The 17,148-nt window shown below is 40.9% G+C and overlaps 1 protein-coding gene across 2 annotated transcripts in view; it reads left to right on the forward strand.

The window, feature by feature from the left end:
• Window positions 1-17,148, forward strand: part of LOC138964987 (centrosomal protein of 41 kDa-like) — a 42,713-nt gene that overhangs the window by 14,304 nt on the left and 11,261 nt on the right. The window contains exons 1-6 of one of the 2 annotated variants that reach the window (XM_070337111.1): window positions 6,364-6,724; window positions 7,105-7,716; window positions 13,440-13,501; window positions 14,350-14,395; window positions 15,370-15,517; window positions 16,194-16,336. In XM_070337111.1, coding sequence (XP_070193212.1) covers window positions 7,584-7,716; window positions 13,440-13,501; window positions 14,350-14,395; window positions 15,370-15,517; window positions 16,194-16,336 — 532 coding nt within the window. In that variant the 5' untranslated portion in view covers window positions 6,364-6,724; window positions 7,105-7,583. Of the gene's footprint in view, window positions 1-6,363; window positions 6,725-7,104; window positions 7,717-13,439; window positions 13,502-14,349; window positions 14,396-15,369; window positions 15,518-16,193; window positions 16,337-17,148 lie in introns of those variants that run through there. The other variant, XM_070337110.1, reaches the window with a different exon arrangement.

Raw genomic sequence — 17,148 nt, forward strand, 5'->3', positions numbered from 1 at the left:
TGCGTTGATGGTGGTAATCCGGTGTACACACACACACACACACACACACACACACACATACACTCCGGTTTTGTAAGTTACCTGATAAATAATGTAGCCTGTGGATTTAACGGGGAGACTGGTCAGACAGGAAGAGCATTTCACATTTCCGATGTTCAGCGATAAACTTGTTTTCTTCGAGAGTTCGATCTTCGTGCGATTCTGGCGCGTTGTCACCAAGAACGTAAAAAAAAACCCAGGATATCATCATGATGCCTCTCTACAAAAACCAGGCAGTCTAGGAACTCTTCATCTAAAGTCAGTCAGTATTAGCCCCTCAACACAATCCTCATCTTGTCCCATAGTGATTTCTGCCGCCAAAGAACCGTGTGGTTCTTAACTCACAAGACGGATTTGTCGTCTTCCATTGCGAAATTCAGATCTACCCCAACTACGTGCATTGATCTGAGCAATAAAATGTAGATGCGATAATCTGCAAACATCTCTTCAACACAATCTACATCTTGTCCCATCGTGATTTCTGTCGGCAAAGAACATGTGGTTCTCAACTCACAAGACCGATTTGTCATCTTTCAGAAATTCAGATCTGCCCCAAGTAGACTACGTGCAATAAAATGTAGAAGCGATAATCGGAAAAAAATCTTTTCGCGTGAACGCTGCCACGTTGTCATCAGTCCGATGTCTTTTATCCAGAGCAGGGATGAACACACTTTTTCATCAGTAGTTTGTTATGTTTATCCGCAGACTGCTTTCCATTACTTGTCGTCTGTTTTAGCTTGACTCGTGGGGTTCTTCAGCAAGGCAAAAAGTGCTTGTTTACTGACACGTTCTCACGCACGACATGTCGTAAATGCAAGTTCTAACGATTGTTTTTTATTGCACTGATAGAGAATGTCGATATTTGTAAACGTCTGCCATTTCCTAATGTTTATTTCATTATTTTGCATACGGATATGGCTAGTAAGTGGATAATCTGTTACGACACGAAACGCGTTCTAAATCCGGGAAGGGAGGCTACTCCAACGTAGAAGGGAGGCTACTCCAACGTACTTTCCAAAGTGTGCTCCAGCCTTAACACAAGAAGTACACACAATAGCTATACAAAACAACCAGTTCTGGAAAAAAATAATTGATTGGACTTTCTTCCTGTTTGTGACTGTTGCGAAGTGTTGCCTATTCTCTTTATTTGGCTGATTTTGTATTTGATGTTTTTGTAGGGTTGATTTTGTGAGTACCCCTATTTGAGTAACTGTCACATGATCCCTGTGACAGAAATATTCATTCCGGAAAATGTGCCAGATAGCTATGCTGAGTAAGTCAAAGTGCCTTTAATGGCAAGAAATTATCAATAAAAAAAGGTATGACTTTTTTACTCAGGGTATCTATACTCATTTATATATATATATGTAAACATGTGGTACCATGCAGTATATGATGATGCAATTTCTTCTAACTGTCCATGACACTTCCCCCTCCACTACCTCACACAAAGTCAGCAAAGTACACACAATAGCTATACAAAACAACCAGTTCTGGAAAAATAATAGCTATGCTGAGTAAGTCAAAGTGCCTTTAATGGCAAGAAATTATCAATAAAAAAAGGTATGACTTTTTTACTCAGGGTATCTATACTCATTTATATATATACTAGAATGAATACCCGCTTCGCCGGGTAGCCGGCTTCGCCGGGAAGAAGTACTTAGAGCCGTACGCCGGCTTCGCCGGGTCCGAACAATGGACCCGCCAAGCTTAGGTCCCTCCCAGATTCGTGGAATGGGAACAGCACGAAAATGATTCAGTGGCCATAATGCCATTCCTGACCATATCGAGTCCCATCCTTGTCGACGAATGTAACCGTGTTAATCACCTTTGGAGGCGAACTCCACTCAAACAGGACTGAGCAAGTTAGAGCTTATCTCTAAGCCCTTTTGAACTGTTATGGCTTCTCAAAGGAAGGCCAGTACATAAAATTACACAAAAGCCGCCAGACCACATCACAAACAGAACTGAACAATGCACAGGTGTTGCTCACATAGAGACACACACACACACACACACACACACACACAAACACAGAGAAGCCGTATCTATAGAGAGATAGATGACAGTGTATTTTTCGCGTGGCTATAAATTGATTCGACCTTTGCACTTTTACAGTGAGGATAATTTACGGGTCCAATTTACGTTCTGGACACTGCGGTGACCTTCTAAAAATAGTAACAGAACGCCGGGAATATCCGAAGACGCTGCACTCATACTATAGTGCACCATACGAAGGAAGGGAGGTAAACGCTGAAAACCTGGAGAAGATGAGAAGATAAGGAAGAGTTACTTATAATGGTGAAATGAACACAAAAACCAAAATCGGTTCAGCGCTGCGCGCTGAGAGCACGTGTTGAAATATCGACCAGGTTGTGTCCTGTCCCGGGTCTACCTGAATATGCCCACCAAATTTGAAGCAGATCCATCGAGAACTTTGGCCGTGCATCGCGAACTCACACACAGACACACACACAGACACACACACAGACACAAGTCGTATATATATATATATATATGTAAACATGTGGTACCATGCAGTATATGATGATGCAATTTCTTCTAACTGTCCATGACACTTCCCCCTCCACTACCTCACACAAAGTCAGCAATGACATACCGATGTAATGCCATCCAATGGACCAACCAGAAGTGATCGTTGTAGACAGGTGGTTGCTATGGATTGTATAGACAAAACTCATTGGTGATCTTTTGGAGGGTAGTAATGGACAGGTGGTCGTCATCGAGAAGTGGTCGCAAGGGCAGGTTTGACTGTACTAACATAATATGAAGACTACACAGTGACGCCTGTAATACGTAGACTCTCACCCCCTTTTTACATTTAGTCAAGTTTTGACTAAATGTTTTAACATAGAGGGGGAATCGAGTGGTGTATGTGTGAGTGTGTGTGTGTGTCTATGCGTGTGTGTGTGTAGAGCGATTCAGACAAAACTACTGGACCGATCTTTATGTAATTTGACATGAGAGTTCCTGGGAATGATATCCCCGGACGTTTTTTTTCTTTTTTTTGATAAATTTATACTTTTGATGACGTCATATCCAGCTTTTTGTAAAAGTTGAGGCGGCACTGTCACACCCTCATTTTTCAATCAAATTGATTGAAATCTTTGTAAAGCAATCTTCGACGAAGGCCGGACTTCGGTATTGCATTTCAGCTTGGTGGCTTAAAAATTAATTAATGACTTTGGTCATTAAAAATCTGAAAATTGTAATAATTTTTTTTTTATATAAAACGATCCAAATTTACGTTCATCTTATTCTACATCATTTCCTGATTCAAAAAACATATAAATATGTTATATTTGGATTAACAATATAAAAATTATGATCAAAATTAAATTTACGAAATCGATTTAAAAACAATTTCATCTTATTCCTTGTCGGTTCCTGATTCCAAAAACATATAGATATGATATTTTTGGATTAAAAACACTCTCAGAAATTTAAAACGAAGAGAGGTACAGAAAAGCGTGCTATGCAGCACAGCGAAACCACTACCGCGCTGAACAGGCTCATCAGTTTCACTCCCTTATGCACAAGCGGCGGACTACGGTCATTGTGAAAAAATGCAGTGCGTTCAGTTTCATTCTGTGAGTTCCACAGCTTGACTAAATGTAGTAATTTCGCCTTACGCGACTTGTTTAAAAAAAATTTTTTATACATGGGTGAAAAACATACCAGAGCCCAAATTATTTTTACTTGATTGTGCATGTGAGAGAGGGGGGGGGGGGGGGGGGAGAGCACGGAACTGCGTCCATGTGTTGCTACCAATTTAGTGCACAGGTGACATGAATGTCGCGCTGACACTGCCAGCAAAAGTCATTCCTGTAGTCTACATTTTGAATGCATACTATATACTAGTAATGCAAGAAAGAGAGGGTTAAAACCGCAGAGGCCTCAGCTTATTTATTGCCTTCAAGGTCGCTTTCATTGCCGCGATTAATCCTTTTGTTCGCATGCAGAGTTGGGAGTTACGTAGCACCATTGACAGACCTTGAGTGATTAATGAAGCACGGGTACACTCAGAACTGCAGACACCTGTCTTAAGTTCTGACTTTTATAAGACAGTTATGCGTGACGAAAATGAACGGGCGCAGTGGCGTGGTGGTGAGACGTCGGCCTCCTAATCGGGAGGTCGTGAGTTCGAATCCCGGTTGTGTCGCTTGGTGGGTTAAGAGTGGAGATTTTTCCGATCTCCCAGGTCAACTTATGTGCAGACCTGCTTGTGACTTAACCCCCTTCGTGTGTACACGCAAGCACAAGACCAAGTGCGCACGGAAAAGATCCTGTAAATGTAATCCATGTCAGAGTTCGGTGGGTTATGGAAACACGAAAATACCCAGCATGCCTACGCAACGAAAGCGGAGTGAAGCTGACTATGCTCTCAGGGTATAGTTTAGGGAACCCAAATGAGCAAACGAGCTCACACGTAGAAGGAGAAGAAGAAGAAGAAGAACCAAGTAAACTACTATAATTTCTATACATTCCTTCCCTATTAAACCACTACAAATCTGCCCTAGCAACATCCTTCCCCTGGGATATCATACATACCAAAACTGAACAGCCTGGCTGCTTCCTAATCAGAGTGAGCATTTCTTGCTGAAGTAATTTTGGAGATAGATACGGGTGTCAGTTACTATTATTATCATTTCAGTGCACTCTATGGCCTTTTGACCAATCTGGACTGATTCTAAGTCATCCGCTAAATGTTATAGTGGTCAGACCGAGACTTTTTTTTATTTTATTTTTTATCATGCAAAGAAATAAACAAGACAAACTCGAAAATGTGTAATAAATATTCGCCTGCCGGCTCATGGTGTCACAGGGATTGGCTTGGGTTTTGTCCACTATAGGTCCATTGACTGACTCGGCCATGAATCAACCAGTCATTTTGCAAATCAATCAGTCAACAACAAAAAATAAGCTTTATTGCCGCCCCGGGACTGCGCATTATGCATTACAGCAGTTTGTTTGTTTGTTCGTTCATGGGCTGAAACTCCCACGGCTTTTACGTGTATGACCGTTTTTACCCCGCCATTTAGGCAGCCATACGCCGCTTTCGGAGGAAGCATGCTGGGTATTTTCGTGTTTCTATAACCCACCGAACTCTGACATGGATTACAGGATCTTTTTCGTGTGCACTTGGTCTTGTGCTTGCGTGTACACACGGGGGGTGTTCGGACACCGAGGAGAGTCTGCACACAAACTTGACTCTGAGAAATAAATCTCTCGCCGAACGTGGGGACGAACTCACGCTGACAGCGGCCAACTGGATACAAATCCAGCGCGCTGCCGACTGAGCTACATCCCCGCCCTGCATTACAGCAGTGAGGAGAAACTTCTTACATTTGCAGAGCTGTTGTGAGAATCTTGGGAGTCCACTGTACTTTAATATAGACGCGCGATTTGCTCGTAAACGAACCACAAATATGGTAATGAATTTCATCAAGGTGAGTGAATGCGCTTCAGGGCGCTGCTTCTCTTCGGTATTGAAAACAAAAAGCAATCTAAAAGCGCCGCCTGACGGCAGGCCTAAGCATCCTCTGTGACGCGACAACTAAGTAACAATCACCTCGTACACAAACAAGGGAAGTAACGAAGTAGAAGTAACCCAACCATCATCAAAAAGAGTGCTTTTTGTGTGCCCCTTCTACGACATTTGATTAAGCTCCTAAGACACTTCCTTTTGCAAACTGAAAGCAGTCCTGCGCGGTAGCGTTATTAATAACTCAAAATCTAATGGTATAACTTTGGAAGCGATCTGAAGGTCTTTTACTTTAAGCTATTATTCCTTTAAGTTGTGGTAGATATCTTTCTTTCTTTCTTTCCCCTAAAAAGTGAGGAGGAAGGTATACATGAGGGAGGTTCGTTGGTTTATGTGATAAAGCAGGGACCTGATTTACGCCCAGACAAATTAAGCTATTTGTAGCCATGTGACCGCCCTGGGGTGGAACTATTTTCCGGGCTACCAGCAAAAGCTGAGATTAGACCTCCGCAGTAGTCTTAAGATTGATGTGTGCCTTTTTGTGCTTTTATGCAAGCGATTAATCCCCGGGCCGTAGCGCACTGTACCGGACCTCAGGAGCTTTCCAAATCCCGCGTACACAAACAGAAAGAGCATTAACGCCGGGGCCCTATGCCTGATTTCTTCCTGCCTAATGAGTTAGATCACAGCGTGAAAATAAAAGTCTATTAGTGGTCCTTTTTTTGCTGTCACTACCCAGGAATTTGTACGCTCTTTGCACCGGCTTTTTGGCATTTTGGCGCCTGAACACAAGCAAATCTATTGTGATTATCCGCGTGGTAGAAATCGGATGAAAAAAAGGGGGCCAGTAGAGAAAAAAAGTCGATTGTGTCTCTGCCTTTGAAGAATAATTTTGCTCGGTAGTGTCGGCACGACTTAGCTCACAAAGGGGAAGCTTTTCGTTTTCTCGTCTTGTGCCACAGAGTGGTACCATTGTGCCTGCAGATTTGCTTATCAATTCGTCGATTGTGAGAATAAATGAGTGTGGAACTAACTAGGGAAAGAGTAAGGACGGGAGTATATTTGTCAACGCTTTGTTGTGTTTTGGTCTGTACGGTAGCAGGTGAGGTAGGCTACCTTAGTTACAACTCACACCAAGTTCCCTTACTGCCTTCTTCAACGTGGACTGACAAGTATACGGTAACCACTTTGACGTTGTGCGTACAGGAGTGTGTGTACCAAACGTTTCAGTGATAATTTGTGGCTTGGCGTTGTTTCTTGGCTCGAGGACTTGAAAGACTATCCATGTTAGTCGACCTATTTTAGCCGAAGTGTTGCTGACAACTTTAGACATTCTGGAGCAGAAGTAAGGCGACCAGACGCTGTGTGGCATCATGCGTGATTATTCAGTCGTGAAATTTGTGTCTTCTCACTAAAGTTCTGTTGCAAGGAGTGCTAGTACCATTTCTCTACCTGTGAATAATTCATAAATTTCTATACAGTTTTGGGAAGTGTTTATGTTTGCTGTTGTGTTACGTGCGGCGTTGTGCTAAATGAATATTATTTTCGTGTTGTTCCAGCTTTTGGAGAAAAACAAACCTCAACAAACAACAACATGAGATAACAGGAAAATTTGTTACGGGAGGTTGAAAGAAGTTGAGCCATACTAAAGATTTTTTGTGCAGCGTTCACTGATTGAGACGAAACAGTTTTGTTTGAGGTGTTTTGAACTCTGCAAAAATCTATAAAGCTAAAAAAAAAAAATGTTCGAAAACGCCTCAGAGAAATCGATCTTTGGCTAAAGATTGCTGCACGGAACTTACTTATACACATTGCTGAAACGCAACATCATTCTATCTGCCGTTTCTTTTGAATGGTCATTGATTTATAACACAAAAGCCTTAACTGCCAGTTGGGTCGACGTCAGAATCCAGCGTTTTACAGGGGTTTCAAAAGACAATTGGAACACTTCACAGTTTGTGTGAATACACCCACATAACCCCCACAACCTCGGATCGTTCGCTGAGTTAGATGAGCGGTTGTGTAGAAGTGAGCTAAGATGCCAAAGAAAGGAGCGTCAGGAGATCACAACTGGAGCTTGGCCTTCAGTCCCAGACAAAGCAAACCCCGACCCAAACTCTTCCAGCCGGACAAGAAAACGCTGCACAACATTCTTGTGGATACTGTCAGAGGTAGCCAGCAGCTTTTTTTGTGAAACGAGTTTTTTTTTCTACTGGGGTGATAGGTTTGGGTCGAAATAGAATTCAATGCAAAACGATTATTTTTTTCTCACAATTCAGTTTGAGTCAATATGACCTTACCCCTGTGATCTACTTGTTTGTTTTTCAAGTTGGCGGGATCAGGGGTCGATGTGAATTTTGTTTTGATAATTTCGCCGTTAGGAATATCCGTAATCAATCAGTAGGGGAAGGGCTCCTAATATGGCCCGGCTTCTGATATGGACCACCTTCTGTTCTGACAAACTAACGGCGCTAGAGCGCTCAAAAAAGTTTTATTCGCTGTATTCACCCTCTCTGAATAACGTGCACATGTCAAAATAGTTGCAGAAACAGAAATCTCAAAACCGTTAGGCTTTATCTCTTTTTATATTTAGTCAAGTTTTGACTAAATATTTTAACATCGAGGGGGAATCGAAACGAGGGTCATGGTGTATGTGCGTGTGTGTGTGTGTGTGTGTGTGTGTGTGTAGAGCGATTCAGACTAAACTACTGGACCGATCTTTATGAAATTTGACATGAGAGTTCCTGGGTATGAAATCCCCGAACGTTTTTTTCATTTTTTTGAGTCACTTGAGAAAAAGTGACTCTATGTAATCGGTCAGTGTTAGTCTGTCCGGCCGGCCGGCCGGCCGTCCGTAGACACCACCTTAACGTTGGACTTTTCTCGGAAACTATCAAAGCGATCGGGCTCATATTTTGTTTAGTCGTGACCTCCAATGACCTCTACACTTTAACGATGGTTTCGTTGACCTTTGACCTTTTTCAAGGTCACAGGTCAGCGTCAAAGGAAAAATTAGACATTTTATATCTTTGACAAAGTTCATCGGATGTGATTGAAACTTTGTAGGATTATTCTTTACATCAAAGTATTTACATCTGTAGCCTTTTACGAACGTTATCAGAAAAACAAGGGAGATAACTAGCCTTTTCTGTTCGGCAACACACAACTTAACGTTGGGCTTTTCTCGGAAACTATAAAAGTGACCGGGCTCAAATTTTATGTGAACGTGACTCATTGTGTTGTGAATAGCAATTTCTTCCTGTCCATCTGATGCCTCATATAATATTCAGAACTGCGAAAGTGACTCGATCGAGCGTTTGCTCTTCTTGTTGATAAATGTCTTTGATGACGTCATATCCGGCTTTTCGTGAAAGTTGAGGCGGCACTGTCACGCCCTCATTTTTCAACCAAATTGGTTGAAATTTTGGTCAAGTAATCTTCGACGAAGCCCGGACTTCGGTATTGCATTTCAGCTTGGTGGCTTAAAAATTAATTAATGACTTTGGTCATTAAAAATCTGAAAATTGTAAAAAAAAATAAAAATTTATAAAACGATCCAAATTTACGTTTATCTTATTCTCCATCATTTGCTGATTCCAAAAACATATAAATATGTTATATTCGGATTAAAAACAAGCTCTGAAAATTAAAAATATAAAAATTATTATCAAAATTAAATTGTCCAAATCAATTTAAAAACACTTTCATCTTATTCCTTGTCGGTTCCTGATTCCAAAAACATATAGATATGATATGTTTGGATTAAAAACACGCTCAGAAAGTTAAAACGAAGAGTGGTACAGAAAAGCGTGCTATCCTTCTCAGCGCAAGTACTACCCCGCTCTTCTTGTCAATTTCACTGCCTTTGCCGTGCGCGGTGGACTGACGATGCTACGAGTATACGGTCTTGCTGCGTTGCATTGCGTTCAGTTTCATTCTGTGAGTTCGACAGCTACTTGACTAAATGTTGTATTTTCGCCTTACGCGACTTGTTTTTCACTTTTGGCAGCGTTCACTCTAAATTTGCCGCCTAAAACGGACTCGTTTCTGTCCACAGCCAAAGCTGTTACCACACAAAAATGGCTATATATGACAGCAAAGACTATACTTTTTACATTTTAGCAGTGTTGACCCCGAGATTCTACTGCAAACACAAAAATAACAGCAAAATATTGAAGTACTTGTAAGTCGTCTAATATGGACCACCTTCAACAAATCGAAGAAAATAAAAGCTAAATGCTATTTTTATTAATTCATTCAGAAGCTTGCTGGAAATAACCTATAACTAGCCTTCGAGATTTAAAAAAAAATATCAAAAATAGTCTTATTTTCGTGGAAGTTGATAATTTCACTTATTTTCACTCTGTTTTTACATTTAGTCAAGTTTTGACTAAATGTTTTAACATAGAGGGGGAATCGAAACGAGGGTCGTGGTGTATGTGTGTGTGTGCGTGCGTGCGTGTGTGTGTGTGTCTGTCTGTCTGTGTGTGTGTGTGTGCGTGTATGTGTGTGTGTGTGTGTGTGTGTGTGTGTCTGTGTCTGTCTGTGCGTGTGTGTGTGTGTGTAGAGCGATTCAGACCAAACTACTGGACCGATCTTTATGAAATTTGACATGAGAGTTCCTGGGAATGATATCCCCGGACCTTTTTACATTTAGTCAAGTTTTGATTTTTTTCGAAAAATACTTTTGATGACGTCATATCCGGCTTTTTGTAAAACTTGAGGCGGCACTGTCACACCCTCATTTTTCAATCAAATTGAAATTTTGGTAAAGCAATCTTCGACGAAGGCCGGACTTCGTTATTGCATTTCAGCTTGGTGGCTTAAAAATTAATGTATGACTTTGGTCATTAAAAATCTGAACTTTACGTTCATCTTATTCTACATCATTTCCTGATTTCAAAAACATATAAATATGTTATATTCGGATTAAAAACAAGCTCTGAAAATTAAAAATATAAAAATTATGATCAAAATTAAATTTCCGAAATCGATTTAAAAACAATTTCATCTTATTCCTTGTCGGTTCCTGATTCCAAAAACATATAGATATGATATGTTTGGATTAAAAACACGCTCAGAAAGTTAAAACGAAGAGAGGTACAGAAAAGCGTGCTATGCAGCACAGCGAAACCACTACCGCGCTGAACAGGCTCGTCAGTTTCACTCCGTTGTGCACAAGCGGCGGACTACGGTCATTGTGAAAAAATGCAGTGCGTTCAGTTTCATTCTGTGAGTTCCACAGCTTGACTAAATGTTGTAATTTCGCCTTACGCGACTTGTTGATAAGTTTCTTTAGTTTCCTTGTGTGCTTCAGATAATGCTCTCATCAACCCAAAACAGATAAATCTAAAGCATATTTTAATTAGTCTGACTTTCACACTAAGTTGTATAATGGTTTTTTAAGTATAGGGGGCTTTTTACAGTGTTTCGTGAAGGCCGCTTCACTGGTCCATATTAGGCGCCCAGGCTCCTAATATGGACCCTTTGTGATTTTTTTCTGTATTTAATTTTTGCTGAATGTCTATCAAAGCTATTTCACTCTAATTAGGCCAAACGGTTAACCTAAGAGAGAAGGACTACCAAACACAAAATGAAACTTCTTCGCAAGAAAACAAGCTAGTTATCAGCATGAAAATAAAGTGGCCCATATTAGGAGCCCTTCCCCTACAAAGCGCCTGACGCGAATTGCGCACGTTGAACTTTGCCAAGAAGCTTTTTCCCGCGTGTATACTGGGAATCCAAATAAGAGCGATGCAAAATAACATTACCAAGAAGGAAGGAACACAGAGAGAGAGGAGAGAGAGAGAGAGAGAGAGAGACGTTATTACGTATTTCTGTTATTGCGTTCTCCCTGTATTGATGAGCCCACCGTAAGCTAAATCCACTTCGTGTTTGGTCGAGCAGTACAGCAGAGACAATGCGAACGTGCAGTTTTACTGACGTCATATATAGTTCTGCTTGGAGACAAAGCTATTTTTGCGCGAAAAGAAACGGAGGTAGGTTCGTTTGATTGCGTCATTGTATTGATTACCCAGACCCAGAGGCAGTCTGTCTTGCTGCTTCTTGGAGCTTTGATGACATAATGGATGTTGTTTGATTTATCGATTAAAATACGTCCTTTCTCTGTTTTTCCAACAAACAGTTTCAGAGAAATGTTGTCCGTGCTTCCGTTCGACCGGAGAGACAGGAAACATTGTTTTTGGATGTGAAAATACACGCATGCTTTAAAACTAGCGTGTGCCCTCATTTTCCTTCTTGCTAACGGAAAGGTATCAAATCCAAATGCCTCAAAATGACTGCACTGAGCATTATATTTTTTGGAAGTAGGTTGCAAGATCAGTCTAAATTACGTTGGTGAAACGAAACACTTCTATTGGTGAAGAGTATCACTTTTGAGCTCTCCTCCGTGAAGATTTCAGGGTATCAATTCTGTCTCCAGCTTGTCTTTTTTGGCTAGTCTGTCATCACTTTTATGATTATAGGCTTACAATTACGAACGCGCTTCGAATAAAAAGGTTTTTTTTGTGGTTTGTTTTGTTATTACAATGAATTGGTGTACGTGTGTGTGTGTGTGTGTGTGTGGGGGGGGGGGGCGAATAGTTTGCCCCTGCGTATGTGACTGTTTTTATATTCAGTTATGCATGTTTGACTGTATGAACACTTGAAACTGTTTCCCGTCAAATTTCAACTGATTTAGCCACTATACTGATGTTAGTCCCCAGCGATTTTCGGAACGGCAGTAGTTCAATCTAATCATTCCAGCTACCGATACCCCTCTAAGGCATGATTAATGATACACCCACCGACACAAACACTACGTGGTACCTTTCTTTTCGTAGCTGTCATTGGATCGGATATCGGCTATTAGCTAGTCAAGAGGGTTTAGCACGTACACAAGCAAAGGATTCAACGCCTCTGTTACGGTAAACCCCCACACCTACCCCCTCCCACCCCACCCTGGCCGTTCCCCTGTTCAAGAGTGACTTTTTGTGTTGGTCGCGGGTGTGTGTTTGTTTTGGGTCAGTGTGTTCAATGTTAACGCCCGAAAGGAAATTGATGTTTGAGTGGTCCAGGGTAATGCTCAAACGGAAATAGAAGCTTGAGTAGCTGGATGAATAGAGCCAGATAATGACCCAAAGTGTCCCGTGTGTAAACCTGTAGTCCGAGGACCCGACACATGTTGATATCAGCACTCACATGTGTAGGAGAGACTTGGGTATAGTGATGAGGAAATGCAACATCCCCCTCACTGAAAGATGTTACGGTTATAAGATGTTATGGTTATTGCTGCCCCATGCCTATTGGCCGAAGTTGCTGGGGGGGGGGGGGGGGGGATTGGATGGCAGTTTAAAAAGAAGTGTTTTGGCATCAGGTGTGATTAAAGGCTGAGGGTGTGATTTTGGTTACAAACCCTTGTGGACTCTGTTCTACATATCTTGTGCAACTGTCAGACATTCTATGTACAGGCAGTAGGTCAGTACTACCACCTGTATGGCTGAAAGGGAACAATTTTGTTTTCAGCTTCCTCATCAGAGAACTCAGATGTTTATATTTTTTAAAGGAAAAGGTTCTTGTATCCAGCGGACACTGCATACACATTCACACCAGAGTTAGTTATTTGCTGCAATCATTGGTCTAAACTGGTTGGTTGGCAACATGTTATTGTTTGCCTCGCTGTCAGGACCACACCTCTTCCACAGTGCTTGAAAATCCTGACAGAATTATTAATGGAAAATGTTAATTATGTAGTCTCTCATAATCCTGTTTGTGTTTATCTGCTTTCCATGTCTTTTTTTTATTTTATATATTTGTTTAGATTTTGAAGTTCATTTTTTTCTTTTTTTCTTTTTTTTTCTTCTTCTCCTTTTTATGATGGCATCTTCTTTTGCAGACTACAAGTTCAAGAAAGATGAGTTCTTCAAACGAATGAAAGTGACAACATTTGTGCAATTGGTAAGACTTGACACAATCTTTCTCTGTTTTTTTTTTATAAAGTTTAAGTGTTAGTGGAACAGATATAGAGGGACTTCTACATGCTTTCGCCATCTCAATTCCAATCTTTACATCTGTACGATAAAGATGTGTTCGATTTTCTTCTTTTTACTCAACGAGAGTTTTCTACAGTGGTACCCCCCAATTTAAGACTTCCTCCCTTTTAAGACCCTGTTTTCTCAGACTTTCTGTAAATAACCTCTGAACATTGACCCCCATTTTAAGACTCCCTCCTTTTTAAGACCTGATTTTCTCAGATTTTTTGAGGTCTTAAAAGGGGGGTTCCACTGTATTAATTACTATTCCATCTTTGTTTGGATGAATGGGGTATGGGCTTATGTCCTCTGAATGAAGGATTACTGTGTGCTTAGGCCTAAAAAAAAATAGGTGTGGTTACGGTAACCCGACCTACTTTTAGGGGCCGACCCTATAACTTTTTATTACATTTGTCAAAAAAAACCAAAAAAAACCAAGAAAACGAGTGCAGAAAACGCAATGAAAGCGAAATCGCCCGAGTCGCACACTTATTTCCCTGTCAAGTAGGTTTAATTGGTACACATTAGGACAAAAAGTTTAAAAATAAAAGGTGATTGCCTACCTTCCTACCCTATTTTTTTTTGGCTATGTTACCGTAACCACACCTATTTTTTTTGTGTGCCTTATCTTGTCTCTTTTATTCAGTCCCCCAGCGAGGGGTTTGAAGACTTGGGGCTAGCTCTCTCTTTCCTTTTTCCACCATTTTTCTTTCTGGCTTTCTTATGTTCAAGAACGCTGCTCAGCTGAATGATTCACCTTATCTGATTTTGCAGATTATTCAGGTAGCAGACTTCGACACATTATTAGACACTCCCCACAGTAAGTACATGATCTGGTGACCAGGCAGCTAAAGGACTGAAATAGGAAGCACGGCGAAGAGTAAAATAGAAATTTAAGTCTTACAAGTGAAGCCTAAATGATGAAGTCAATGCTATAGTTAATAGCAGGCATGGGAATTGTCTGCCGAACGGCGGATTTCTGCCGAATTTTTTTTTTTTGTTCCGCCGAAAAAGCAAAAGTGTCCGCCGAAAAAATAAAGGGAGGGAGGCACACAAAAAAACACCGGTTACTTTTGCTTTGCCTTTGCGCAAAAGTCCGCGAAAACTTTCCGTACTTTGTTCACGCACTGCCTCAGTTACTTGAACTTTAATGTTTGAAAGTAAACCAAATTGCACAGATTGTGTTACAAGTTACATTTTCCTGTTTGTCTCAACAGATCAATTTTTTTAACAAATTTAAACCATATAATACATGTATATATTTTTTTTCTTCAAAAAAGAAAAAATTGGTACTAAAAACTCTGATTCTAAAAACAGAATTTAATGGCAAACTTGGAGCTCAGATGACGCCAGATTGCACCATCTGGGTTCTTTGGGAAAAAAATTTTCCGGGGGAGCATGCCCCCGGACCCCCCTAGTAAGGCTAGGCGCTTCGCGCCGGGAAATGGAAGATGGAAGTATGTACCAGTTTAAGATGATGGAAGTACAATGAACCAGAAAATAAAGTACATTTCATAAGAATAAGAAAAAAGCCTACTTTGCAACTGTAGTTGTTCGTCTTGTAATGTTAGTAATGTTACATGTATTTTGATCGACACACACTTTAAAAAGAATGTATATTGTCAATGTTGGTTGGATGCTGTACAATTACTTCTTTCTTGTAATGATGATACAATGTAATATGATTTGAATGTATATACACACTGGACACTTATGCATTGCTGACACTTTGCTAGATCTTCTTGATTTGAATCTGCCCCTATGAAAACCATGTTTGTTAATGTATGTTTTCAGTTGGGCAAGGTGACACAGATACTCCCTTCAGACCAGACACAGCTGATTTGGAAATCCAGCAAATTCAGAGTGAGAGGGGAGGTGGAGGTGCTTCAAATGGGTCTGTTGCCACTCCACATGGAGACTCCAGCCGGTCCAGACTGGAAGAGTAAGACTTGTTTATTTTAGGTGGCTAGACTATCTTTCAAACACACAAATATCTAGCTGGTTTGGGAATGTTGAAGCTGTGTGTGTGTGTGTGTGTGTGTGTGTGTGTGTGTGTGTGTGTGTTTGGTTGTTTGTTGTGTTTGGTTGTTTGTTGTTTTTGTTTTCATATTTTTTAGAGAAAGAGACAAGTGAGTGGATGTGCATGAATGTGTGATGGCAGGTTTAACACGACAAATGGTAATCAAAAGTTTCATTCATAAGGATGGCAGAACAGATTACCACTGTAAGCATATATAGAGATGCCTATAATACATGTAGTGCAAAGAATAGGATAAACAATTCTCTCTCTCTCTTTCTCTCTCTCTCTCTCGATCTCTCTCTCTCTGTCCCTGTCTCTCTCTCTCTCTCTCTCTCTCTCTCTCTCTCTCTCCCTCTCTCTCTCTCTCCCTCTCTCTCTCTCCCTCTCTCTCTCTCTCTCTCCCTCTCTCTCTCTCTCCCTCTCTCTCTCTCTCTCTCTCTCTCTCTCTCTCTCTCTCTCTCTCTCTCTCTCTCTCTCTCTCTCTCTCTCTCTCTCTCTCTCTCTCTCTGTCTGTTTTCACAATGCATAGACTCCAAAATGGACACTCATTTTGCAATTTGAAATTACATGTTTGTGTGGTTTTGTTTTTTTTCTCCAGAGTAATTCGAGGCGTAGGTGAATATGATTTGAACGAAGGCGGAGGTGGTAACAAAAGACCAGTTGTCAACTCCAGTAATTGCCCTTATCTTATGCTCGACATACGTGACAAAGATGCGTATGATGAGTGCCACATTATCACTGGTAAGTTACATTTCTTTTGATTGACAGGGATATCGCTGGGATTTATTTTCTTCTGCACATTTGGCAAAATGGTCATGAGAGTTTGGGCAGTTCTCGGAAGTTTAAGGAAGCACATGGTGTCCCCTTTTCCCCACCTTAAAAAAAAGTTTGGCACATTTTGAAATTTTGCCGACTGACAACAACCAACTGACATACCTGCAAGGATTCAAGAACTGCATCTCTGACTTGAAATTGTGGATGACCGAAAATAAATTGAAACTTAATGACGACAAGACCGAGATCATGCTAGTTGTACCCCCTTCTCTTAAAAAAGAACCATCCCTTCCTGCCCAAATCTCTATAGCTGGAACTGATATTCAGTTGGCTTCTCAAGTACGAAACCTCGGTGTCATCAGGCATGGGAATTGTCCGCCGAACGGCGGATTTCCACCGAATTTATTTTTTGTTCCGCCGAAAATGCAAAAGTGTCCGCCGAAAAAATAAAAGGGGGAGGCACACAAAAAAAGCACCGGTTACTTTGGCCTTTGCGCAAAAGCCCGCGAAAACTTTCCGTACTTTGTTCACGCACTGCTACCGCCCGCCTCAGTTATTGAACTATTATGTTTGAAAGTAAACCAGATTGCACAGATTGTGTTACAAGTTACATTTTCCTGTTTGTCTCAACAGATAAATTTTTTTACAAATTTAAACCATATATAATACATGTAAGCAAAATTTGGTACATTTTTGTACTAAAAACTCTGATTCTAAAAACAGAATTTAATGGCAAACTTGGAGCTCAGATGACACCAGATTGCACCATCTGGGTTCTT

This window comes from Littorina saxatilis, linkage group LG4 (assembly GCF_037325665.1).
Source record: "Littorina saxatilis isolate snail1 linkage group LG4, US_GU_Lsax_2.0, whole genome shotgun sequence".
In the NCBI taxonomy this organism is placed as follows: Eukaryota; Metazoa; Mollusca; class Gastropoda; order Littorinimorpha; family Littorinidae; genus Littorina; species Littorina saxatilis.